The sequence below is a fragment of the Bidens hawaiensis genome, unplaced genomic scaffold (genome assembly GCF_021521415.1).
Source record: "Bidens hawaiensis isolate Kalapana, Puna unplaced genomic scaffold, B.hawaiensis_p1.1 tig00000820_1, whole genome shotgun sequence".
NCBI classification, from domain to species: domain Eukaryota; kingdom Viridiplantae; phylum Streptophyta; class Magnoliopsida; order Asterales; family Asteraceae; genus Bidens; species Bidens hawaiensis.
The window spans coordinates 722,509-748,731 of NW_027491048.1; the positions used below are offsets into that span (position 1 = coordinate 722,509).

Below are 26,223 nucleotides of genomic sequence, written 5' to 3' on the forward strand. Positions count from 1 at the left end.
ATACTGGAAAATTTTCGAACGGGCCGCGGGGTGGCGTCAGGGCATAGTTATTGATCCGATTCTTTCGTAGGGTCATAAAATATTGTATGTAAGTCACCAAGACCGAATTTATGATCCGATTCAGTGGTTCGACCCATACTTAGTGTTTCCTCCGGCTCGGTGAACATACCCCATTGGCAATACTGGCAAATTTTCGAACGGGTCGCGGGGTGGCGTCAGGGTATAATTATTGATTCGATTTTTTCGTTGGGTCGTAAAATATTGTATGGAAGTCATCAAGACCGAATTTCTGATCTGATTCGTGGTTCAACCCATACTCAGAGTTTTCTCCCGCCCGTTGAACATACCCCTTTGGCAATGGTCTCAAAATTTCGAACGGGCCGCGTGGTGGCGTCAGGGCATAATTATTGATCCGATTCATTCGTAGGGTCATGAAATTTTGAATGGAAGTCTCCAAGACTGAATTTCTGATCCGATTCGGTGGTTCGACCATACTCAGTTTTTCCTCCGGCTCGGTGAACACACCCCTTTGGCAATACTGGCAAAATTTCGAACGGGCCACGTGGTAGCGTCAGAGCATAATTACTTATTCGATTCTTTCGTAGGGTTATAAAACTTTATATGGAAGTCTCTATGACCGAATTTCTGATCCGATTCGTGGTTCGACCCAGACTCGGTCTTTCCTCCGGCTCGGTGAACATACCCCTTTGGCAATACTGGCAAAATTTCGAACGGGACGCGGGGTGGCGTCTAGGCATAATTATTTATCCGATTCTTTATAGGGTCATAAAATATTGTATAGAAGTCACCAAGACCGAATTTCTGATCCGATTCGGTGGTTTGACCCATACTCAGGTTTTCCTCCTACTCGGTGAACATACCCCTTTGGCAATACTGGCAAAATTTTGAACGGTCCGCGGGGTGGCGTCAGGGCATAATTATTGATCTGATTCTTTCGTAAGGTCATAAAGTTTTATATGGAAGTCTCTATGACCGAATTTCTGATCCGATTCGTGATTCGACCCACACTCGGTTTTTCCTCCGGCTCGGTTAACATACCCCTTTGGCAATACTGGCAAAATTTCGAACGGGCCACGGGGTTGCGTCAGGGCATAATTATTGATCCTATTCTTTCGTAGGGTCATAAAATATTGTATGGAAGTCACCAATAACGAATTTCTGATCCGATTTGGTGGTTTAACCCTAACTCAGGTTATCTTCCGACTCGGTGAACATACCCCTTTGGCAATACTGGCAAAGTTTCGAACGGGCCGCAGTGTTGCGTCAGGGCATAATTACTGATCTGATTCTTTCGTCTGGTCATGAAATTTTGTATGGAAGTCTCCAATACATAATTTCTGATCCGATTCGGTGGTTCGACCCATACTCAGTCTTTTCCTCCGGCTCGGTGAACATAACCCTTTGACAATATTGGCAAATTTACGAACGGGCCGCGGGGTTCCGTCAAGGCATAATTATTGATCCGATTCTTTTGTAAGTTCATAAAAAATTTTATGGAAGTCATCAAGACATCTAATCCGATTCATGGTTCGAACCATACTCATTTTTTCCTCCGGCTCGGTAAACACACCCCATTGGCAATACTGGCTAAATTTCGAACCGGCCGCGGGGTGGCGTCAGGGCATAATTATTGATCCGATTCTTTCGTATGGTCATGGAATTTTGTATGGAAGTCTCCAATATCGAATTTCTGATCCGATTCTTGGTTCGACCCACACTCGGATTTTTCTCCGGCTCGGTGAACATACCCCTTTGGCAATACCGGTAAAAAATTCGAACGGGCCGCGGTGTGGCGTCAAGGCATATTTTATGATCCGATACTTTCGAAGGGTCATAAAATATTGTATGGAAATCACCAAGACCGAATTTCTCATCCGATTCGGTTGTTCGACCCATACTCAGTTTTTTCCGGCTCGGTGAACATACCCCTTTGACAATAATGGCAAATTTACGAACGGGTCGCGGGGTGGCGTCAGGGCATAATTATTGATCCGATTCTTTCGTAAGTTCATAAAATATTGTATGGAAGTCACCAAGACCGAATTTCTGATCCGATTGGGTGGTTCGACCCATACTCAGTTTTTGGTCCGGCTCGGTGAACACACCCCTTTGGCAATACTGGCTAAATTTCGAACGGGCCGCGGGGTGGCCTCAGGGCATAATTATTGATTCGATTCTTTCGTATGGTCATGAAATTTTGTATGGAAGTCTCCACTACCGAATTTCTGATCCGATTCTTGGTTCGACCCACACTCGGATTTTCCTCCCGCGCGGTGAACATACCCCTTTGGCTATACCGGTAAAAATTCGAACGGGCCGCGGTGTGGCGTCAAGGCATATTTTATAATCCTATACTTTCGAAGGGTCATAAAATATTGTATGGAAATCACCAAGACCGAATTTCTGATCCGATTCAGTGGTTCGACCCATACTCAGTTTTTTCTCCGACTCGGTGAACATACCCTTTAACAATACTGGCAAATTTACGAACGGGCCGCGGGGTGGCGTCAGGGCATAATTATTGATCCGATTTTTTCGTAAGTTCATAAAATATTGTATTGAAGTCACCAAGACCGAATTTCTGATCTGATTCGGTGGTTCGACCCATACTCAGGTTTTCCTCCGGCTCGGTGAACACACCTCTTTGGCAATACTGGCTAAATTTGGAACGGGCCGCGGGGTGGCCTTAGGGCATAATTATTGATACGATTCTTTCGTATGGTCATGAAATTTTGTATGGAAGTCTCCAGTACCGAATTTCTGATCCGATTTTTGGTTCGACCCACACTCGGATTTTCCTATCGCTCGGTGAACATACCCCTTTGGCAATAGCGGTAAAAAATTCGAACGGGCCGCGGTGTGGCGTCAAGACATATTTTATGATCCTATACTTTCGAAGGGTCATAAAATATTGTATAGAAATCACCAAGACCGAATTTCTGATCCGATTCGGTGGTTCGACCCATACTCAGTTTTTCCTCTGGCTCGGTGAACATACCCCTTTGACAATACTGGCAAATTTACGAACGGGCCGCTGGGTGGGGTCAGGGCATAATTATTGATCCGATTCTTTCGTAAGTACATAAAATATTGTATGGAAGTCACCAAGACCGAATTTCTGATCTGATTCGGTGGTTAGACCCATGCTCAGTTTTTTCCTTCGGTTCGGTGAACATAGCCCTTTGGCAATACTGACAAAATTTTGAACGGGCCGTAGGGTGGCGTCAGGGCATAATTATTGATCTGATTCTTTCGTAGTGTCATAAAATATAGTATGGAAAGATTGAATTTCTTATCCGATTCGGTGGCTCGATCTATACTCATTTTTTGCTCTGGCTCAGTGAATATACCCTTTGGCAAAATTTCGACCGAGCCGCGGGGTGGCGTCAGGGTATAATGTTGATCCGATTCTTTCGTAGGGTCATAAAATATTGTATGGAAGTCTCCAAGACCGAATATCTGATCCGATTTGGTGGTTCGATCCATACTCAGTTTTTGCTCCGGCTCAGTGAACATACCCCTTTGGCAATACTAGCAAAATTTCGAACGGGCCGCAGGATGGCGTTTGGGTGTAATTATTGATTCTGATTCTTTCGTAGTGTCATAAAATATTGTATGGAAGTCTCCAAGACTGAATTTCTGATCTGATTCGATGGTTTGACCCATACTCAGTTTTTCCTCTGGCTCGGTGAACATACCACCAGTGGCGAAGCTTAGACATACACATCGAGGGGGCCGGACTCAATATGTATAAAATTTTTTTTATATATTATAGGGGGGGGGGGCTCAAAATTTCGGTCGGTATAAAAAATTTCGGGCAAAAAGTGGATAAATTTACACTACCGAGCAAAAAAACCGAGGTTACGGGCTCAAAATTTCGGTCGAAAATAGGTAAATTTACACTATATATAAAAATTTTCCGTCGAAAAAGGATAACTTTACACTACCGAGCGAAAAAACGGAGGGGCCGGGGCCACCCCTGGCCCAAGTAAAGCTACGCCCCTGCATACCACTTTGGCAATACTGAAAAAATTTCGAACGGGCCGTGTGGTGGCTTCAGGGCATAATTATTTATCAGATTCTTTCGTAGGGTCGTAAAATATTGTATGGAAGTCACCAAGACCGAATTTTTGATCCGATTCGGTGGTTCGATCCATACACGGTTTTTCCTCCGGCTCGGTGAACATACCCCTTAAGCAATACTTCGAACGGGCCGCGTGGTGTGCGGGAAGGGCATAATTACTGGTCCGATTCTTTCATAGGGTTATAAAATATTGTATGGAAGTCACCAAGACCGAATTTCAGATACGATTCGGTGGTTCGACCCATACTCAGTTTTTCCTCCGGCTAGGTGAATATACCCCTTTGTCAATACTGGCAAAATTTCGAACGAGCCGCGGGGTGGCGTCAGGGCATAATTACCGATCCGATTCTTTCGTAGTGTCTTAAAATATTGTATGGAAGTCTCCAAGACCGAATTTTTGATCTGATTCGGTGGTTCGACCCATACTCAGTTTTTCCTTTGCTCGGTGAACATACCCCTTTGATAATACTGGCAAAATTTCGACCGAGCCGCGGGGTGGCGTCAGGGCATAATTATTTATCCAATTCTTTCGTAGGGTCTTATTTTATTGTATGGAAGTCTCCAAGATCGAATATCTAATCCGATTCGGTGGTTCGACCAATACTCAGTTTTTGCTCCGGCTCGGTGAACATACCTTGTAGGCAATACTGGCAAAATTTCGAACGGGCTGCAGGGTGGCGTCGGGGCATAATTACTGATCCGATTCTTTCGTAGTGTCATAAAATATTGTATGGAAGTCTTCAAGACCGAATTTCTGATCTGATTCGGTGGTTTGACCCATACTCATTTTTTCCTCTGGCTCGGTGAACATACCCCTTTGGCAATACCGGCAAAATTTCGAACGTGCCGCGGGGTGGCTTCAGGGCATAATTACTGATCCGATTCTTTCGTAGGGTTATAAAATATTGTATGGAAGTCTCCAAAACGAATTTCTTATCCGATTCGATGGTTCGACCCATACTCAGTTTTTCCTTCGTCTCGGTGAACATACTTCTTTGGCAATACTGGCAAAATTTCGAACGGGCCGCAGGGTGTGCGGGAAGGGCATAATTACTTATCCGATTTTCTTTCGTAGGGTCATAAATTATTGTATGGAAGTCACCAAGACCGAATTTCTAATTCGATTCGGTGGTTGGACCCATACTCAGTTTTTCCTCCGGCTAGGTGAACATACCCCTTAGACAGTACTGGCAAAATTTCGAACGGGCCGCGGGGTGGCGTCAGGGCATAATTACTGATCCGATTCTTTCGTAGTATCATAAAATATTGTATGGAAGTCTCCAAGACCGAATTTCTGATCCGATTCGGAGGTTCGACCCATAATCAGTTTTTCCTCCGGCTCGGTGAACATACCCCTTTGTCAATACTGGCAAAATTCCGAACCGGCCGCGGGGTGTGCGGGCAGGGCATAATTATTGATTCGATTCTTTCGTAGTGTCATAAAATATTGTATGGAAGTCTCCAAGACCGAATTTTTGATCCGATTCGGGGGCTCGACCCATATTCAGTTTTTCCTCTTGCTCGGTGAACATGGGTCCTTTGGCAATACTGGCAAAATTTCGAGCGGGTCGCGGGGTGGCGTCAGGGTATAATTATTGATCCGATTCTTTCGTAGGGTCGTAAAATATTGTATGGAAGTCAACAAGACCGAATTTCTGATCCGATTCAGTGGTTCGACCCTATACTCAGTTTTTGCTCCGGCTCGGTGAACATATCCCTTTGGCAATACTGGAAAAATTTAAAACGGGCTGCGGGGTGGCGTTAGGGCATAATTATTGATCTGATTCTTTCATAGGGTCATAAAAATATTGTATGGAAGTCACCAAGATCGAATTTCTGATCCGATTCGGTGGTTCGACCCATACTCAGTTTTTCCTCCGGCTAAGTGAACATACCCTTTTGGCAATACTGGTAATATTTCGTACGGGCCGCTGGGGTGACGTCAGGGCATAATTAACACATTTTATAGTAGAAAAACTTGTGTAATGTATAATGGCTCTTATTATTCCTTAAATCATTACCCGTTTAAGATACATTAGGGTTTTTTTATTGTAAAAATGTGTATCCTCTTATACCATCTCATAATTCCCTGGGAGATGTGAAGGGGTTTTGTTCGATGTTTAAAAAATTGGTATTTTACAGTTTTTACTCATACCGGATTTAGTTAACAAATGGTTCTACCAGGTGAATGTAGTTGTATCGGGAGGTTCAACCGGTTGAATAATTTATCCTATAAATTTATATAAACGCAACTTTCAACTCATAAAATAGATTAAAAGTACATGATTCAATAATAAAAATAATCCAAATGCTAATTCATAATGAAAAATAATACAAAAAATACTTGATTTTCAAACAAAGTATTTTTAAAAACAAAAGTGTGCAATAAGTTTATGATATTGTTTATAGGTTTACTCGTTTTATTTTTTTTATGTCAAGTTAAAAGTCATTTTTAATAAATATGACCCATAAATATATCAATAATCTATTAGGCTTAAAACCAGTATTTAAAAAAAACTGACGGTTTGAAGCACTAGCAAACCGCCTAAAAATACCTGGATCTATACATCAACTACCTATTGAAATCCGGTATAACCGGTTCAATTGGCTAGTACGACCGGTTTTTAAAACACTAGTTTTATCCATCCTTGTAATGTCTCATTACACACGACCTCATACTTAGTTAATTTGCATTACGATATATGAAATTACGAAACTCTTCAACTTTTTGATGTCATAGGTGCTCCTTTCTTTATCGAGTCTTGTGGTGAACAATGGTTTAGTATTATCGCGAGTTATCAAGCTTGTTGTTGCATGTACTTTTAAGTGATTTATAAAACAACATGTTTATATACCACATTACCTAGTCCAAACTATGTGTTCTATGAGGCTTTAGTAATTAAAACAGTTATCATCTATAACCATATGAAACATGTTGAAGTTATTCAATACTGGATTTTATTATCATAGCGTAACGAGTTTGTAGAAAGAGTCAAGCTTTATCTAAACTTTTCGCTTGTAAAATCGAACTCTGGTTTATGGCTCATATAAACTTTTAAGTCGTGTTTTATCTTACCGCATTGATTAGCAGGATATTAACGTGTAATTAATTTTTGGTTATTAGTTCTTAAGTTATTGTAAAGTTGATTTCACATTGGGTTTCAAAATACATTTATGTATCTTGTCTACCTTCATAAACATTATTAACAACTTAATACAATATTCTTATGTATTAGTCTTACTTTTTGAACTTGACAAGGACGAGTTGGTGATTTTCATAACATAACACATGAAGAACCGATAACGTGTACAGTCCCATACGTAAATGAAACAAACGTTGGAAGTAGCTTTCATATTTTTCTAAAGTTATAGTTTGTGCTTTATATTCTTTAACTTCCACCTGCATTAAAAAAAATAATTATGATCAATAATGACCAATGGACTTCAAAGTGCACAAGAAACACCATATATAATAGTGAAAACCTTGTAAAATAGTGTGTATTGTTTGTAAACTATTTATATGATCAGTAAAATAAAAATAGCCACAAAGAAAACCTAACAAAGTTATATCTTGTAACTATTGTAATGATACGACAAGAAACCCTGACAATATATTTAACAATTTACAGTGTTTGTGGTTCTAAATGGTTGGTTTTGATGAAATTGCAAGACGAACGACTAAATTAATATGGTTTTAAAAAGCGACAAACCAATTCGAATTTTTTGGGGTTTGTCTTTGAATTTAATTTTCTTATCAAAGGCTATGGTTCGCTTTCTCAAAAACAAAAAAATAAATACAAGCTAAACGACAATTCTAAGCTGCAAACCATCGTAAAATTGTCATAACCAAACAACTTAATAAATCCCAAACAGGCCAATTTGCTTTTGTTTGGACGGTTTAGTCGATTTCAATGGTTAGGGTGATGAAAGATCGAGTTGAACATACCTAGAACAATTGGTTTTGGCACTTATCACAGGAATTTTAATGTCGATCAAGCAGGCCTTTGGAAGTCTAGAGATATCAGAACCATGTAACTTATCTTTTTCTATCGCAGTTTCCTTTAGGCAGCTACATGTCTTTTTTGCATCCTCGTCAGAATCTATTTTTCTAGCTACCGTTCCAAGGTTTAGACAACATGGTAACGGTGGAGCTTCGCACACAGGATGACAAGGCGGGGTTTTACAGGCATGGTGACAATGTTTCAAATGTAAAAGACAAGGCAATAATCGAACCCTAAGATTTTCACATGAATGTATGTGGGCTTTGACTTGTGTATTTGGCCTTGCAAGTACCAAGAGAATCACAACATAACATATTATTTGGACTACCTTTTTCATGTTTTGTGTTCCTCATAAAAGTTGAAGCTATAAAACTAGAATGTCTTGTACTTATAATATATGTATGTATGACAATACATACCCATAACAAATAACTTTCTCTTGTTAAGTAATTCATTACGAAATCCAACCATTTAATGCATGGATTATATGATTATTCATATAAGTATCATGAACTTGAATGCGTGAGGTATTATCAATACAAATAGGAGAGTTATACGTGGTCATAATATGTCACACCATATGTGCTACTAGATGTCCTTTATCTTTGTATAATAACCTTCTTGAAACATTCATATGGAAATCTGAAAATAATGTATCCTAGCGGTTTAATCTTTGGTAAACGTTAGGGATGCAAACAAACGAGCGAACACAAACAACGTTAATTATTTTTTGTTTTTCTAACTTCAACCAAAGAAATATTCAAATATGAAAGAGAAAAATGTTTTACTATGTTTATATATCCTAATGCCAATAAAGTGATTTGTTCCGACTCACACATCTTTCCTTTTCATCTCTTCAAATCTTCACATTACATTTTCCGGGCATTATTTTTCTGTTGACATACGTACATATAATAAACTTACAAAAATATTTCATTATCAAATTGCATTTTCCAGATGCTTTCTTGAGCAATCTCGTTTTGAATTTGAATCCAAATTGTTTTTGAAGCAAAAATAAAAAATAAAAAAATTATTAGTTACATCACGATTTTGTTAAAATTTAACACGTGGATGTATGACGTGTGAAAAATTGTTTACAGATTTTTGTGAAAAATAATTTGAAAGATTTTGATTGTATTGTTCTTGCTCTTTTATAAAAGATATTTAGCTTTTTTTAGAACGATGACAGTCTTTGATATGATTGGGTGGTAGTAAGTCGACTTGTCATAATTTGAAACCCTTAGAGAGTTTCTCCCCAAGAACATAACCTCTGGTTCCCTTGTCTTCCCCGCGTCCTTGAAGGAACCTTCTCCGCTAATGTCAGTTGATACTAGTTGCGTCTCCACAAAAGTCGAAACCTTCTGACATAATACAGGAAGGATAAAACCTTATTTGGGCTCGAATTCAAACCGATGACCTCTTGAAGGAAACCCAATTCTTAACTTTATGGTTTAACCATTTGAGTATGACAATGATGATAAGAAATTAAGAACTATGCTTCAACAGAAAAGTCGTTAGTTCAAATCCGAGCCAAAACAGGGTCTTATACTCTTATACTGTCCACGTCACGGCAGAGGTGTCGACTCTCATGACAAAACCGAAACCGAAACCGAAACCGAAACCAAAACATTCGGCATATATCCCAATCGCTCCCAAACTGCAAACCCTTTCACAGAATTCACTCATACTCGATCAAACAATCCCTTCAGTCATCGTCTCCAATGGATCAATCTCAATCTGAATCTCAATATCCAATCTATCAAGTAATCACAAAGCTCTTAAACGGCAAATCACAAACCCTAAATTTCACAACCCCAATAATCCCAATCTCTTCAATCAAATCCAAACTCCAAACCCTAACCTCAATCCCACCACACCGCCAACTCCTAACATCAAACGGCAAATCACTCTCCGATGACTTACCTTTACATTACAATTCATCCTCACCATTCCCCACAATCCACCTCTCGCTCCGTCTCCGCGGCGGCAAGGGCGGGTTCGGTTCCTTGCTCCGCGGGGCCGCAACGAAGGCCGGGCAGAAGAAAACGAATAATTTCGATGCGTGTAGGGATATGAGTGGGAGACGGTTGCGGCATGTGAATGCGGAGAAGCGGATGGAGGAGTGGGTGGCGGAGGAGAAGGAGAGGAAGTTGGAGAAGGCGGCGGAGGAGTTTTTGAAGAAGAATGCGAAGAAGGTGAAGAAAGGCGGTGGTGGCGATGGAGCGGAGAAGTATGTGGAGAAGTATAGGAAGGATTCGGAGAAGTGTAGGGAGGAGGTGGAGAAGTCGGTTAGGGAGTCGCTTTCCGGCAGGTTTTTGAAGAAGAGGAAAGGTGAGGGAGTGGAGGAGGATTTGAAAGCGAAGAAGCTTAAGATTTGGTAATTATTATTATTATTATTGTTATTATTATAATTGTGGTTTGTTTATTGAACATTGATTGATTGATAGAAACTTAGGTGTGCAAACGAGCGTAGCTGCTCGTGAGTTACTTGAGATCAGAGCGATAAAAAGGATAAAAAGCTCGTTTAACTATCGATTATTATTATTATTGTTGTTGTTGTTGTTATTGTTATTGTGGTTAGTATATTGAACATTGATTGATTTATACTTGAGATTAGTAACTTAAGACTTAGGAGTGCAAACTAGCCTAGCTGCTCGTGAGCTACTTGAGATCAGAGCGAAAAAAAGCTCGTTTAGTTATCGAGGTCGAGTTTTGTATGGGAAGCTCGTTTAGACAAGTTGAGCTTTAACACGTCTTGTGTATATTAATTTTTTTTATCTCTTTTTAACTTTTATGTACTAATTTAGCACTGCACAGATGAGCTTTGGCTTGTTTAAGGTACTGCACGAGCTCGAGCTGAGTGTAGGCTCTTTTAAGTTTTTTTTTAAAGTATAACAAAGTAATTAAAGACGTGTATAAATTTATTCGTAAATAATAAATGAGCCGAGCCCAAGTGTGAAAAAACGATTCATGAGCTGAGCTTAAGTTTTAGAAAAAGAGCTCGGAACGAACTGAGTTTGAGCTTTGCTGAACTCAGGCTCCTCTCAACTTAAGATTTGGTAGGGGTTGTTGATTATTTTTGTTATTTTTATAAACTGATGAATGTCGTAAAATTTTAGGCAGAATTAAACCTAGTTAAGTATTTGGATCTTAGTGCTAGTTGTTTATGCTAGGGCTTGTGTTTAGGAGCTTAGAGGAGTATTCTTGGTGCAAAATGCAGGGTGAATGTTAAGAAAGTGTTTTAATTGGTCTCTATAAATATATGTTAGTATGTTACAATAAGTTCAAAAAATATGTACATTAGTTGTGACCTGAGCTAGCAACAAACATGAAATGTTTTTATAAATTTGATTGCTGTCTTATAAATCACACTTAGGCAATCGTTTCTGTTTTTTTTAAGGGTGTGGTTGTGTGCCGTTTGAGAGGTTTGGTTTGGGCTGTAACCAAGCTGATCCCATACAGGGTGGGCTCAGCTCGGCTCATTTTTATTAACGTGCTGAAATGTTTAGCTCTAACTTGGTTCGTCAAAAGCTCGGTTAGCTAGTGTGCCAGGCTCGTTTATTTTATAAAATTTTGTATTTCTGTATCCATGTTGATATATATTGTATATTTGTATAAAGTATAAACTAAAAGTAATATTTGTAACATACATATGATGCGAAATTTACAAACTACACACACACATATTTGGGATTTAGTTTTAAACGAGGCTTGGGCCGACCTTGGCTTGGGCTCTGTTCGTTTACAGACCAAGTCGGCTCGTTTACAAATGAGCTGATTTTGAGCAAGCAAACCGTGAGGTTTTTGAACAACCTTAGATTTTGTAGACACTTGACAATCATTAATGTTACCATGTTACCGTTTTTTGCTTTGAAAGAATGTTATTGTGAGGATAGGCTATGTCTGTTCACACATGCTTTTTCTTCGATCTGGATTGTGTTTGATGATAGCTAAGGTTTTTGCTATTGATGTTCCGGTGAGAGGTTTAATGAAATATTTTTTGATAGAATATGAAGTTTTGGATGCTTCAAATACACTGTTGTGTTAATTTTGCATGTCAATAACGTGCGTCTGTATTTGTTATGCAGGATGGGGAAGAGAAAAGTGGATGACAGTGACAGTGACAGTGACAGTGATGACACGGATGAGGAAGATAGTGATGATGAAATGGGTGCAGAGAACGAGAAATCTGTTGTTACAAACAATGAAAACCAGTCAGACTCGAATAAGGAACCAGATGGAAGTTTAGCATCTGTAACTGGTGGAAAAGTTGAAGGAGAATCTTCAGTCGGGTGTTCATCTGAAAGTGCATCAGAGGAAGAAAAGGAGATCGTTACAGAAGAACATTTGGGATCCATTAAAGAGTATGAAGATAAACTTGAAGAGAACATAGTGAATAACTCAAATGATTCGGCTACTCTTGAAATGGAGAATGACACCAAACCAGAATCTGGTAACTTAGAAGAAAAACAGTGTGAACTTCAAATCGTTTCAGATGTGAAAGAGACTACAACTACTGAAGTTGAAGTTACAATTTCTGATTCTAAAGTGATGACCGATAAAGAAAACGTGTCTGCAAAGAGTGACTGTGTTGACCTTGAGAAGCCACTGAACTTTGATGAGTTTAACTCGGCCTCAGAGTTAGAGGTATGCTACTATGCTTCAATCTAGACTGATCTCGTTCATTGCATATGTCTGATGGTTTCTGCATTGAAAAAAAGTTATCTTTTTAGGTTGGTTCATTGTATGATTCCTTTTATTTTTGTTGATTTGTAGGTTCTTGGTTTGGAAAGGCTTAAAACCAAGCTTCAGGAAAGGGGATTAAAGTGCGGTGGTACTTTGCAAGAACGTGCAGCCAGGCTCTACCTTCTGAAAACCACTCCATTGGAGAAGCTACCAAAGAAGCTGCTCGCTAAGAAGTGATTCACTCGGTTTTGTATCTTATGTTGGAAGGTTCATTTGTTCTTTCTGCTCTGTTTATGCGTTAAAACTCTTTTTAGTTTGGAAGAACTCTAAACTCTTATAAGTTTCTCTACATGGTATTTTGTTTCAGTGTAATATGTTGTTGACAACTCCGTGCTAATGTGTTATTACTAATACTAAGTACTTAATATTTTGTTTCAGTGTAACATGTTGACAACTCTGTGCTAATGTGTTCTTACTTAATACTAATCCGAATTACTTAGTCTTTTGGTTCCTTAATGTGCAACTTGATGCTGATCTGTGTGTTCACTTTGTAGTTTGTCTATGCTTTATAAACATTAGGAGATAGGAGATTATGCTTGCATAAATTAAGGTTCGCTATATGCGTAGCTTAAGTATTTAGTTGACTGTTATTTTGATCCCCATAAATGAACTGTTGCCCTACCTCTCTTGAGTATAGAGTTAATTATCCATGACAACTTTTACATTGTTAAAATTTAAACATAAACAATACATGAATATACAACCTAAGAAGCTTAAGTATATGTACAACAGCTTTAAACCTAGACCCCAGAAACAAAAGCTACCAAAATCAAACCCACTAGGCTACTAGCACAAAATCAACCAAAGTAACCAATCACCAAAATATGCCAAAGTCACCTATCAGCTACCTAATTCGTCGTGAACTAACGTTTCCAATATATAGACACGAGTGTTGGTTGGTCAAGATCATAAATACGAAACACTTCGTCTATCCCAAAAGGTATCAACATTTAACATAGGCAATAATATAAAATTGAGAATATTCCTTAACAATTATAATCAATGTTAATGGGCAAATTGCATGGAAGGTAGAACAATTAAAACACACATAGTTGGTGATGATGAGGTGAAGTGTCATTGTTGCTGTATTTGACTTTTGACTAGTCATCTTAGCAGCCTCCATGTTCTGTCCTACCTATCACTTTCCTTCACTATAAACATACTTCCTGGGGAAATTATCTTGTCACCTTATGCGTTGGTCATTGCGCGGCGGTTGGTAGTTAATATTATCTTTAATTGAAAGGTCCTTTTTACCCTCAAAACCAGTTACATGCTAATGTAGATGAAATGCATACTTTATTTGCTGACATGGACATATAATAAGTTGAATGATGTATTTGTGCACACAATTTTTTTTTTTAACAAATTTATTAGTGAAAATGTTATCGACTGTTCTCGGATTTCCGATCTTTTATTATGTTCTCTGGGAAGAACTAAAGCAGGGGTGTAAGTTCAAGTACTGAACAAAACAAAAAAAAAACATATGAACACGTTACAAGTCAACAAGAGGCCGGAGTAGGTGAGTTCCTGCAAACAGGACATGTCCCTCGCACCCTAAGCCACTCGTCAATACAGTCAGCATGGAAGCAGTGTCGACACTCAGGTATGCATCTGACAATATCTTCAACATTGTAATCAGTTAAACATATGGAGCATGCTGCTTCTTCATGTCCTGGAAGCCGTTTACTTTCCCCTAGAATCACTTTCGTGTACGACTCTATGGTCAACCGGTCAAGACCATTGAGCATACCGGTGGCAGTTTCTGATGGCACCATGCTGGAACCGAGTATCCCATTTCTTGCATCCCACGTGGCCACAGTTCTGCGGTCCTTACATATATAACACACCAGGGCTATTGAGGCTCCAATGGCTGGTAGACCTAGGGCTATTGATACTATTATCACAGCTATCAACTGGTGTTTATTGCCTGAAAATGTAAATCAGTGAGATTATAGTTTAGTTTTCAAAAAATGAGGATTATTAAGAAAGATTTGTCTTACTTTTTTTGGTATTGTCAAAGCATGCAACTTCTTGCTTTGTGGTATTTGTGTAGCCGCAAATCCCGCCAATCGTTGCGCACTCTTTACAATTAGGGTCATCCCATGACAAAGCTATATCCATATTTAGGTTAGATGTGATCCCGCCTTGATCTTGATACGGTGCTATCGGGCTCTGTATAGAGCCAGTGATCCTACACGCGGTTTGGTTAGCAAGTGCCAAAGCAAATCTCTCAGAAGTGGCTAAAGTAGAATGTGTAGAATTGCTTATGCAACCAACAAGGGTGTGACCAGTCATATCGACCTCGATCGGGCAGGTCAAAAGAGTATAATTTCGGGTCGGTGAGCCCCAAAAAGGCGAGCCCGAAAGGTCTAAAGTTAACCTTCTAGCAGCTGAACAACCTGACGGGTCGTAGAGTTGGATAATTTGCAATCTGTAGTCAATGGCTCGGACCGAAAAGTCTCCTGAATTTTGGATGTTTAGTAGTAATTTTCCTTGTTTGTCGCAACCTAGGTTGAAGCCCAGGTAACCACAGATGCCAGGTTGTTGACCCACCACACGAAACGGGAACCGAACCGAGTATGCATTCGAGCCGCAGAAGGAAATCGGGCAGTCGAACGGTGATGATGATAATGAAGGTGGGAGAAGATAGAGGATGATTAGGAGATGAAACAAGAGTTTGAAATCCTCCATTGATGTTGATTCCAAGTATGGATAGAGAAGGTTAATAATAATGAGAATATTATTGCACTAAATCAATATATTTGACTTTTGTCAGGTCAAATGTGTGTCTTTTTGAGCCTATAGACAGCTAACCTACATTTGTTTATAGTTTAACAAGAGTCAATGGTTACTTCCTCTGTATATTGGGGCAATAGCTTATATTGTATAAGTTTTTGTTAACACTAGGTATGACATATATGACAATATGGATGATTGGATGGTCATATAATAAAACTAACTTATAGTAAATATATTGCATCTATTGTCTTATTTGGGATAATATAGTTAATTGATTTTATGAAATATTAAAGTATAAACTTGTAAACAATAATCACCATCGTTGTCAATCGATTCGATTTGGGTGTTGCCACGACAAACGAGTTGCCTTCTTTTGGACCATTGAACCCATCTTCGTCTTTGTGGGTGACCATTGAACCCATCTTCGTCTTTGTGGGACTCCAAACGGAAATTAGTGTGTCGTGGGAACTTGAAAATGAAGCAGGAGGTTAGGAAGGTGGAGCGATTGAGAAGCGTGCAGATTGACGATAACGACGATGGAAAATTATTCAGAACGAATTGATATAACTCTATCAAAACGAACAAATTTATATAACGAAAACACACATGAAATGTATATCGAACAACTCTAAAACCTTTATTACACTTAACTCGTGTCTTGTTGTCAAACATAAACTTCGTCCATCTCATGTGTTCAATAATGTCTAACTGTAACTCGGTTTATATAGACTAATATTAACTTGTTAGTCAAGTCATTACCAATTAATCTCATCTAATTAAAATATTGCAACCTATAACGTTTAAAATATGAATATTTAATTTCTGATTACTCACATCATTCACATAAAGATATTAAGGCCCTCAAAACTTATTAAAGTTTGATACACTTCATAAGAATTATAGAAATCCCCTTAAATTCACCGACTCGTGACTGGAAGTCCGAAATTATCAACAAATTACAAACAACGATGTCATATATATAGACCACCGATAATTATATCAATTATAATCACACACCATCGCCTTTCTTGCCTCCCACATACACCAAATTGCCACCGATGCGATCATATGAAAGGCCAGAGCTTTCTTCATTGAAGATTCCGTTTACTTATGCCCGTCTAAGATATCTTGAACGGAAAAAAAAAGCAAAAATGCTCGGGATGTTACACCAATGCGAAATATATTGCCAACCTAGATGCTAATGAGACCCAAGAAGGTAGCGGCTCTAACCCGACTTTAAGCGGAACCCAATTATTCCACTCCACTCAAAAGTTTAACCCGGGCCCGGCCCGATCAAGTCCAATAACTTACCTTTTAAGCTTTTAACCGTTCACCCTACACACTTTTGTAACAATATAAATATAAAATCTCTCTCACTTGTATCTTTTGGTACAAGTAAAAGCAGCCAATCGTTATCAGCACGTAATTCGCACCATCAACGCTCATCGTTCAACTTTGAATCCGTCAAATGCTGTTTAAAAAATTACGTTATTTGTTGATTGTTGGTTAATTGAACCGGTAAGCATCCTCTGTTTCATCCACATTACACTGCAAAACTATGTAATTATTAATGTTATTATTATTATCATTATTCATCCTATTTGAATATTTAAATATTATTATTATTAGGGTTTCGATTCGTAATGTCACGAAGGTTTAATTTAATTACATGCTATAGCCATTGTCGATACCTAGGGTTACTAGTTTCTAATCTTTTACCTAATTTGTACTTTGGAAATAATAATAATAATAATAATTTAGGGATGTAAACGAGCCGAGCCGAGTTGTTTTTCAACCTAGGGCTGGACTAGTTTATTATTTTATTTATAAATATTTTTTTAATTATTTTTGTATATTTGAGAAAAACCTTAAACGAGCCAAAGCTCGGGTCGAGTTCGGTTGTGAGGTGTGAGATTTATGCAAAGCAAGTTACTAATATAAGGATCGAGCTGGGGCTCGATAACGTAACGAAGGTTATTTGTGGCTCGAGCTTGAAAAAGCTCTTCTCGTTTGTGAGCTTTTTATCGATCCGAGCTTTTGTTAACTAATTTATATACCGTTTTTAATTATTTTTACATATTTGAGAAAAATTTTAAATGAGCTCATGTAGTACCTTAAACGAGCCAAAGCTCGGATCGAGCTCGGTTGTGCATTGTGAAGTTAATGCATAGAAGTCCAAAAGAGGTAAAACTTAAAAGCACACCAGGCTCGTTAAGGCTCGACGAGCCTAATAAAGCTTCCCCTATAAGGTTCGAGCTCGGGCTTTATTTGAGGCTCGGGCTTGGCTCGAGTTCGAAAAGGCTCGGCTTGTTTTGAGTATTTTTATAAATTTGAGCTTGAGCAGCTCTGCCTGTTTGCACCTCTAATTTAGTGTCTGATTTGGTTTGGAATTTAGGGAGCACATGACGTCAGCCGGTGTAGTTGCAATCAGTCCACGTAGTGACGAGACGATTTTGCCATATGATGTTAATATAAACGAGGCGATTACGATTCATCTGGCTGTATCTGGTTCGGTGGTGCCACTTAGAGTTTTAGAATCGGATTCGATTGAGTCGGTGAAGCTTCGGATTCAAAGTTACAAAGGCTTTGTAGTGAAGAACCAAAAGTTAGTTTGTGGAGGCAGGGAGTTATCCAGGAATAATTCTTTGGTTAAAGATTACGGTGTTAGTGACGGGAATGTAGTGCATTTGGTAGTTAGGGTTTCTGATCTTCAAGAGATTAATGTGAAAACAGCGTGTGGTAAAGAGTTTACTTTTCGTGTTGAAAAGAATCACGATGTCGGTTATGTGAAACGACAGCTTGCGAAGGGGAAGAAAGGGTTGATTGATATTGATGAACAGGAAGTGTTGTTTAAAGGCGAGCGGTTAGAGGATGACAGACTTGTAAATGAGATTTGTAAGAATAATAATGACGCTGTCATCCATTTGCACGTTAGGAAGTCTGCAAAGATCCGAGCTAAACCTGTTGGAAAGAATTTTGAGCTGTCGATTGTCGCACCACAATTGAACGATATAAAAGAATTTGATCTTGCTGACAGACAGCTTAGAAATGGAGCTCACGGTATAGAGTATTACAGGTCGGTTTTTAATAAACCTTTAAACTATGATATTCGGTTGGAGCCAGTTATTGTTAACCCAAAGGTGACTCTTCCGTCTGTAATATTAGACCTTATTAACTCGACCTATGATGGTTTAACGAAAGGGAATTATCCGATAAGGTCATCCGAGGGCACAGGTGGAGCTTATTTCATGATGGATGCATCGGGGACTAAATATCTATCTGTGTTTAAACCGATTGATGAGGAACCAATGGCGGTTAATAACCCTAGAGGGTTACCTTTATCAGTAGATGGTGAAGGGCTAAAAAGGGGGACAACGGTTGGTGAAGGTGCGTTTCGGGAAGTTGCTGCGTATATTCTAGACCACAAGGGTTTTTCTGGGGTCCCGCCTACGTTTTTAGCCACATGCTTGCACAAAGGGTTTAACCATCCGGATGGTGTGAAGGAGAAGCTCGGTTCGCTACAGATGTTTATGGAGAATAATGGAAGTTGTGAGGATATGGGTCCGGGTTCGTTTCCTGTCGATGAAGTGCATAAGATCTCGGTTTTGGATATTAGGATGGCTAATGCTGATAGACACACGGGAAATATTTTGGCTAGTAAAGGTGAAGATGGTCGGTTTGTTCTTATTCCTATCGATCATGGTTACTGTCTTCCTACCAGTGTAAGTTTTATGATATTGACATATTGTTTTTCAAATATAAGCTATAAACTGTAATACTGTAATAATGTATAATAACATGGTTTTGTTTTTACTATAGTTTGAAGATTGCACATTTGACTGGCTTTACTGGCCTCAAGCGCGTAAACCGTTTAATCCTGAAACGGTTAAGTACATTAAATCATTGGATGCGGAGGAAGATATCGCGTTACTTAACTTTTACGGATGGGGTTTGCCTTTAAAATGCGCACAGACATTAAGGATATCGACTATGTTGCTTAAGAAAGGCGTCGAGAAAGGGGTTACGCCTTTTGTGATTGGGAATATTATGTGTAGGGAGACTTTGAATAAGAAATCTGTGATTGAAGAGATAGTTGAAGAAGCAGAAGGTCTTGTTCTGCCTAATTCGAGTGAGGCTGCGTATATGAAGGCTGTTTCTGAGGTCATGGATCGGCGGCTGAATTCGATCTGCTAACGGATGATTATAGGATTATAAGTAGCATGTACCTATATGTTTGTTTGGTGTATTAAGACCTAAAGTGCATATGTTTTTGCCACATGTGGTAATGATGGTGGGTATGTTTTGAATCCTTAAAACAGTTAAAAGTTGCTTGCTTTTCATTATTCTTTTGCTTGGAGTGGTCTCAAACCTGTATTCCAAAACCTGATGATGGTAACAGGTGAAAATCACATCATATGATGACCCCATAATAATGTTGTGGGCCATCCATACAAAAAAAAATAAAAAATCATAGGTGGTGTGACTCTTGACACCTGTTCACATGGTTGGACTCATAAGGTATATGTTGCCATTAAGTAAAACGAGTACCGGTACCGAATCGGTACCAAATTTTGAGTTTTTGGTACCGGAATTTCCCAAATTTTGTCTTCAATACATAACATTTCAGTACAGGTAATTGTGCCAATAATTTCGGAAAATCGGTACTATTATTGGTATATGTTCATCCCTAGTCATGTTGGAATGTAGAGGTGCCAACCATATGGATTGGGTCTTAAAATCTTAAATTACTTAATCTTAACAATTTATATGGGTTAAACATTAACTATATCTTGTAGTCTTGCATCTTAAAATTTTGTAACCCGAACATTGACATTTTTAACTCTTAAACATTTACCTAAGTGTATTTGACTAGTAATAACCAAGTTTTAAATGTAATAATCAGGATTAGGGATGAGATCGGTACCATACCGGTCCCGAAAATCGCAAATTTTTTGTACCGGTACCGACGGTACCGGTATTAAAGATACAAACTTTGGAAAATCCCGGTACCAGTACTGAATTTGCTCATCCCTAATCAGGATGGTTGTTGGAAAAATAGGTTAAATGGGTAGCAATAAAACGAGTTAGTGAGTCGACAAGTTTGATTAAATGGATTAAACAAGCCAACATGAAGTTAAACATGTTAACATGAATACAACCTGTTTATCAAACGTGTTAGATATGATCACTCAAACCATTTTTTCCTTGTCATAACAGAAATTGTCACATGGAATTTATTGCATCAAATAACTTTGACTAAACAGAATTGTCACCCATAAAAAATTAATGCATCAAACATCTTGTCACCCTTCATATAACTGTATCCATATGCTTTGCACAGGAATCATATTACTCACATCAATAACATCATTACCCGAATATTTCAACACAAATACGAAAAAAACACCTCCTTGACTATTCTCTTTCGACTGCATCTACGGGCCGGTCCAAATTACACAAGTCCCACAAAACAAGACGTGCAAGTTTAACTACACAGATTTGGGATACAAACATTACTACCATCCGAGTTAGGCGGTTCTTTCCATATCCGACCCGTGACCCGCAACTTGAGTTCTTTCCTATCTCCCCCTAAGAAAAAGAGAGCCATATTTCTTTGTATTATTAGCCCATCATGACTGTCCCTAACTTTCCTATGACCATCCCTTATGCTTCTAGGGGTACCCTCCCATATAAGCTTTCTACCATTCCCACCAACCTCCAAACTGTAACGGTAATTCCGTGCGTCGTTTTCGTCACCCATGAACCGCAGAAACACCATGTAGACCGGAGCCATGCTGAGCTGGAACGCCTCAAAGTGGAGACAAAAATACTGACCGTAGCAGTTGAACACCTGTATACATAAAGTTGAAAATTTGAAAATTTTCATATATATATCCCAACTAAAACTAAAATATCATATATACACAATCATAACTGTAGGGGTATGGTACTAAACCCGGTTTTACGACCCTAAATTTATCATGTTTGGCTTATTTTATTATATGGACTAATACAATGTTATTGGGCTGAGGGGGTTTTGTGGAGGTAACCCTAACTGGGCTAGGCCCATTAGGGTACCATGATGGTGGCCATGAGACTCTATATAAGGAGGTCTCCACCTCCTTATTATGGGTCATGCTCAATAAGAGCCACCACCACTTTTTTGTGTCTGTAAACAAGAGATCCTCAGGATTTCTTAGCAGTCACCTCCACACCCCCAAAAAGCCATCGCTGGTCTCAAGCAGCCGAAGAAGAAGATCAAGACGTGGTTCGTTCATCTCGAAAATCCGTGGAAACATCGTCTTGGATCAGGTCGGATTCATTTCGTGCTTCGACATTGGCGCCATCCGTGGGACGGCAACGAACCACCCTTCGATCTTCATCTCGGCTGTCAGATCTCTCCCAGGAAAAACCCAGATCTGGAAGTTTACAGAAAAAGGCTTCAAAGCTTGTTCTATTATAGCTCAAAAAGATCCATAGATCTAAAAGAGGCTTCCAGATCTGTGCGAAAAGAAACTGCCGGACTCGAATGATCAAGTCTCCGGATCTGTGATGGTTTTAAATCTGCTCCGAGCTTCAGATCTATCCAGATCTGATTTACAGATCTAGATCTAGATTACAGACCTGGATTTTAGGTCTAAAGTTGCAGATCTGACTCTAAAATTGCAGATCCAGAAATTACCAGACTTCCGCCGCCATGTACGCGCGCCCGCGATTTCTCACTCCGCAGCCGTGCATGTGCCGCCGCGGAAACCACCATCTGGGTTTCGCGCAAAAGACCTCCGTCATGCACGCGCACTCACGAGTCACCACTCCATCGCCGTGCATCCGCGCATCAGGCCTCGCGCCAAACTTCAAGGTTGGGAATCCTCATAATATCCCATATGGCTACGCGCCAAACTTCAAGGTTGGGAATCCTCATAATATCCCATATGGCTACGCGCCAAACTTCAAGGTTGGGAATCCTCATAATATCCCATGTGGCTACGCGCCAAACTTAAAGGTTGGGAATCCTCATACCATATGCTCACGCATCACATATGCTCACACATATTACTCATGCTTACGCATCACATGCTCACACATATCACAGTCTACGCGCACGCGCATGCAACATCTGCGCGTGGCGCATAACACAAAACCAAAGTCTACGCGCACGCGCATGCAACATCTGCGCGTGGCGCGGGACATAAAGTAGCTCGTAAGCCGCCTCACGCGCAAGCTCCACTATTATTATAGCTCATAAGACGCCTCGCGCGCAAGCTGTTATTATTCTCACAGCTCATAAGACGCCTCGCGCGCAAGCTGTTATTATTGTTATAGCTCGTAAGCCGCAACTCGCGCAGGCTTCATTATTATTATAGCTCGTAAGTCGCCTCGCGCGCAGGCTTTTATTATTCATACAGCTCATAAGACGCCTCGCGCAAGCTGTCATTATTCTTATAGCTCATAAGTCGCCTCACGCGCCAGCTTCATTATTATTACAGCTCATAAGTCGCCTTGCGCGCAGGCTCCATTATTATTATAGCTCGTAAGTCGCCTCACGCGCAGGCTCCATTATTATTATAGCTCGTAAGTCGCCTCACGCGCAAGCTTCATTATTATCATAGCTCGTAAGCCGCAACTCGCGCAGGCTCCATTATTATTATAGCTCGTAAGTCGCCTCGCGCGCAGGCTTTTATTATTCATACAGCTCATAAGACGCCTCGCGCGCAGGTTGTTATTATTCATACAGCTCATAAGACGCCTCGCGCGCAAGCTGTTATTATTCTTATAGCTCGTAAGTCGCCTCACGCGCAAGCTTTATTATTCTTATAGCTCGTAAGTCGCCTCTCGCGCAAGCTTCATTATTATTCTCATAGCTCGTAAGTCGCCTCACGCGCAAGCTTCATTATTATTATAGCTCGTAAGCCGCAACTCGCGCAGGCTCTATTATTATAGCTCGTAAGCCGCCTCACGCGCAAGCTTCATTATTTTTACAGCTCGTAACCATCATGAAGAAAACCTCCCAAAACTCAAAGACAATAAAGACAAGGCCAAAGAACAGGGAAAAAACCGCCTCATAGCCTAACACACCTCATAAAGTCCAGCGCTCCACCTAGACGCTTGCGCGTCCAGGAGCAACACTGGACTTGGGGGGGCTTGTAGGGGTATGGTACTAAACCCGGTTTTACGACCCTAAATTTATCATGTTTGGCTTATTTTATTATATGGACTAATACAATGTTATTGGGCTGAGGGGGTTTTGTGGAGGTAACCCTAACTGGGCTAGGCCCATTAGGGTACCATGATGGTGGCCATGAGACTCTATATAAGGAGGTCTCCACCTCCTTATTATGGGTCATGCTCAATAAGAGCCACCACCACTTTTTTGTGTCTGTAAACAAGAGATCCTCAGGATTTCTTAGCAGTCACCTCCACACCCCCAAAAAGCCATCGCAGGTCTCAAGCAGCCGAAGAAGAAGATCAAGACGTGGTTCGTTCATCTCGAAAATCCGTGGAAACATCGTCTTGGATCAGGTCGGATTCATTTCGTGCTTCGACAATAACAAAATTTTACTTAATGACCATTCTACACTTCCCACTATATTTGTTCAAACCCTATTTTTCTATCTGGAGTTTGATCGACATTGACAATAAGCAAGCAGGCTGAACCGTCGTCTCTCCTCTTTTTTTCTCTCGACGGCGGATAATCGAATGATAAGCAATCTAACGCGAACCAGAGACTCAGAGAGTCACATGATTGAAAAAAATTGAAGTTAAAATGAGTAATAAAAATTTAAGCTAAAATGGGTAAATAAAAAATCTTGAAGTTAAAAATGGGCATATACGAAATTTTAAAGCTTTAAACATAAAAATAAAAAAATAAGGGTAAAATGGTCATTTATTAAATTGTTTTTAATGAATTGGGTATATCTGATAATTTAACTATTTTGTAGGGACATATATGATTTTGTTTCGTTTTGCATGATTATACGAAGAGGTTTGAGTGTTTGACCAAAGTCAGATAGCAGAAAATGCATACTAACCGTAAGCATCCACGTGGCATTTTCAACTTCGCGTGGATTGGACTTAACGTAACGGTGGTTGAAAGTGTATCCGGAGTGCATGTCTACTTTATGATCATCTTTCAAATGGGAAACTAAAAAGGGGATATCGCCAACAATCGAGCACTCTGATCCAGCATACGGACAGTTGTACGGTCTAAAGTTGCAAACAGCCTCATGTTTCAGCTTATTATAGTACTGAAAGATCCCGGGGCACCCGAGCGAGAAGTGTTTGCACGGAAACTCGAGTGATTCGGCCACCTTTTCCAAAGCAAGGCACCTTATGTCCCCGAGTTCTTGTCGACATGTTGGACACCTGTTGTGTACACGCGTCTTACACGTGGAACAGATTGTGTGCCCGTTGTGACACTGCACAATATTACAAATAAAAGAGTATAAAAATTACCATAGATGATTAGATGCAGCCATGCAGTTGACTTTTGAAGTCAAACCAAAGATTTTAACATAAAATCTGTCACAATGGTTTCAAAGAAAACTAGCGACAAACTTCACACTATTTTTAATTTGATCAAAATATGTTTTAGGGATGCAAACGAGACGAGCCGCTCGCGAGCTACTCGAGATCAGATCGATAAGAAAGCTCGAAATGAGCCGATTCTTATCGAGCACAAGCTTGAGCACAAGCTTGAGCCTTGTATGGGAAGATCATTTAGGCTCTTCGAGTGTATTATTGAGTTTTAACTATTTTGGATGACTATGTATTAATTTCACATTTCACACCTGAGCTCGAGCAGAGCTTTACATCGTTTAAGGTACTGCATATGAGCTCGAGCCGAGCTTAGGCGTGTTAAAGGTTTTCTCAAAATAAATAAAAATAACTAAAAACGTATATGGATTAGTTAACAAATAATAAATGAGCCGAACTCGAGCTTGAAAAACCGACTCACAAGCCAAGCTCGAGCTTGGGCTTGGCTCGTTTACACCCCTAAATTGTTTGACCAAAGAGTCAAAACAAAAAAACCTATAACCCCAAATCACACAAAGTCCGAATCCGAAGAATAAGACCATGTATCATGTCATATGATTCCAGTTTCAACATATAAATCTCAATCAACATTGGTCAAATCCAAAGTCAACGCAATTTAATAACATCAATAAAATTAAAAATTTAATAACAAACACACAAACCTGATGAATTGGAGGGTACATTGAATTGGTACAAACAGGGCATTCAAGAAGCTCATGAACACTGGTTGTCGGGTTAATAATCGCCAACGGAACAACAACATTATTATTAACATTATTATGACTTTTGGGGACCTGTGGATTCTTTTGACGATGATGATTATGATTATGACTATGGCGATGATGATGACGTGGGATATCTTCATCCAATACATCAGAGGTTGAAACACATTCAATGTTATCAATATCCATTTTTGGGTATACAAAAAGTTTGAATCTTGATCAAGATTTTGTGGGTTTTGTTTGATTTTCAAGAAATTCAAAAGCTTTTGTTTTTCTTGCCTCCAAAATTGGGTTAATATGATGAATCTTGATCAATATTTTGTGGGTTTTGTTTGGTTTTCAAGAAATTAATAAGCTTTTGTTTTTTCTTTTCAAA

General features: G+C 39.5%; 4 protein-coding genes across 4 annotated transcripts; 2 read left to right on the forward strand and 2 right to left on the reverse strand.

The window, feature by feature from the left end:
• The first annotated feature begins 9,782 nt into the window (after positions 1-9,782).
• Positions 9,783-13,235, forward strand: LOC143541996 (uncharacterized). The gene is made up of 3 exons (XM_077034667.1): positions 9,783-10,483; positions 12,195-12,753; positions 12,883-13,235. The coding sequence occupies exons 1-3, from the start codon at positions 9,828-9,830 to the stop codon at positions 13,027-13,029; spliced, it is 1,362 nt and encodes a 453-aa protein (XP_076890782.1). The 5' UTR covers positions 9,783-9,827; the 3' UTR covers positions 13,030-13,235.
• A 777-nt stretch (positions 13,236-14,012) lies between these two features.
• Positions 14,013-15,716, reverse strand: LOC143539507 (putative RING-H2 finger protein ATL21A). The gene is made up of 2 exons (XM_077032804.1): positions 14,853-15,716; positions 14,013-14,779 (listed from the first exon to the last, which is right to left on the reverse strand). Exons 1-2 carry the CDS (start codon positions 15,541-15,543, stop codon positions 14,352-14,354), a joined length of 1,119 nt encoding a protein of 372 aa, XP_076888919.1. The 5' UTR covers positions 15,544-15,716; the 3' UTR covers positions 14,013-14,351.
• A 1,089-nt stretch (positions 15,717-16,805) lies between these two features.
• LOC143542004 (phosphatidylinositol 4-kinase gamma 4-like) lies at positions 16,806-20,013 on the forward strand. Its single transcript, XM_077034680.1, has 3 exons — positions 16,806-17,109; positions 17,987-19,313; positions 19,411-20,013. The coding sequence occupies exons 2-3, from the start codon at positions 17,994-17,996 to the stop codon at positions 19,783-19,785; spliced, it is 1,695 nt and encodes a 564-aa protein (XP_076890795.1). The 5' UTR covers positions 16,806-17,109; positions 17,987-17,993; the 3' UTR covers positions 19,786-20,013.
• Positions 20,014-20,984: 971 nt separating this feature from the next.
• LOC143542022 (E3 ubiquitin-protein ligase SINAT5-like) lies at positions 20,985-26,127 on the reverse strand. Its single transcript, XM_077034701.1, has 3 exons — positions 25,788-26,127; positions 24,621-25,007; positions 20,985-21,442 (listed from the first exon to the last, which is right to left on the reverse strand). The coding sequence occupies exons 1-3, from the start codon at positions 26,034-26,036 to the stop codon at positions 21,077-21,079; spliced, it is 1,002 nt and encodes a 333-aa protein (XP_076890816.1). The 5' UTR covers positions 26,037-26,127; the 3' UTR covers positions 20,985-21,076.
• Positions 26,128-26,223: the final 96 nt, after the last annotated feature.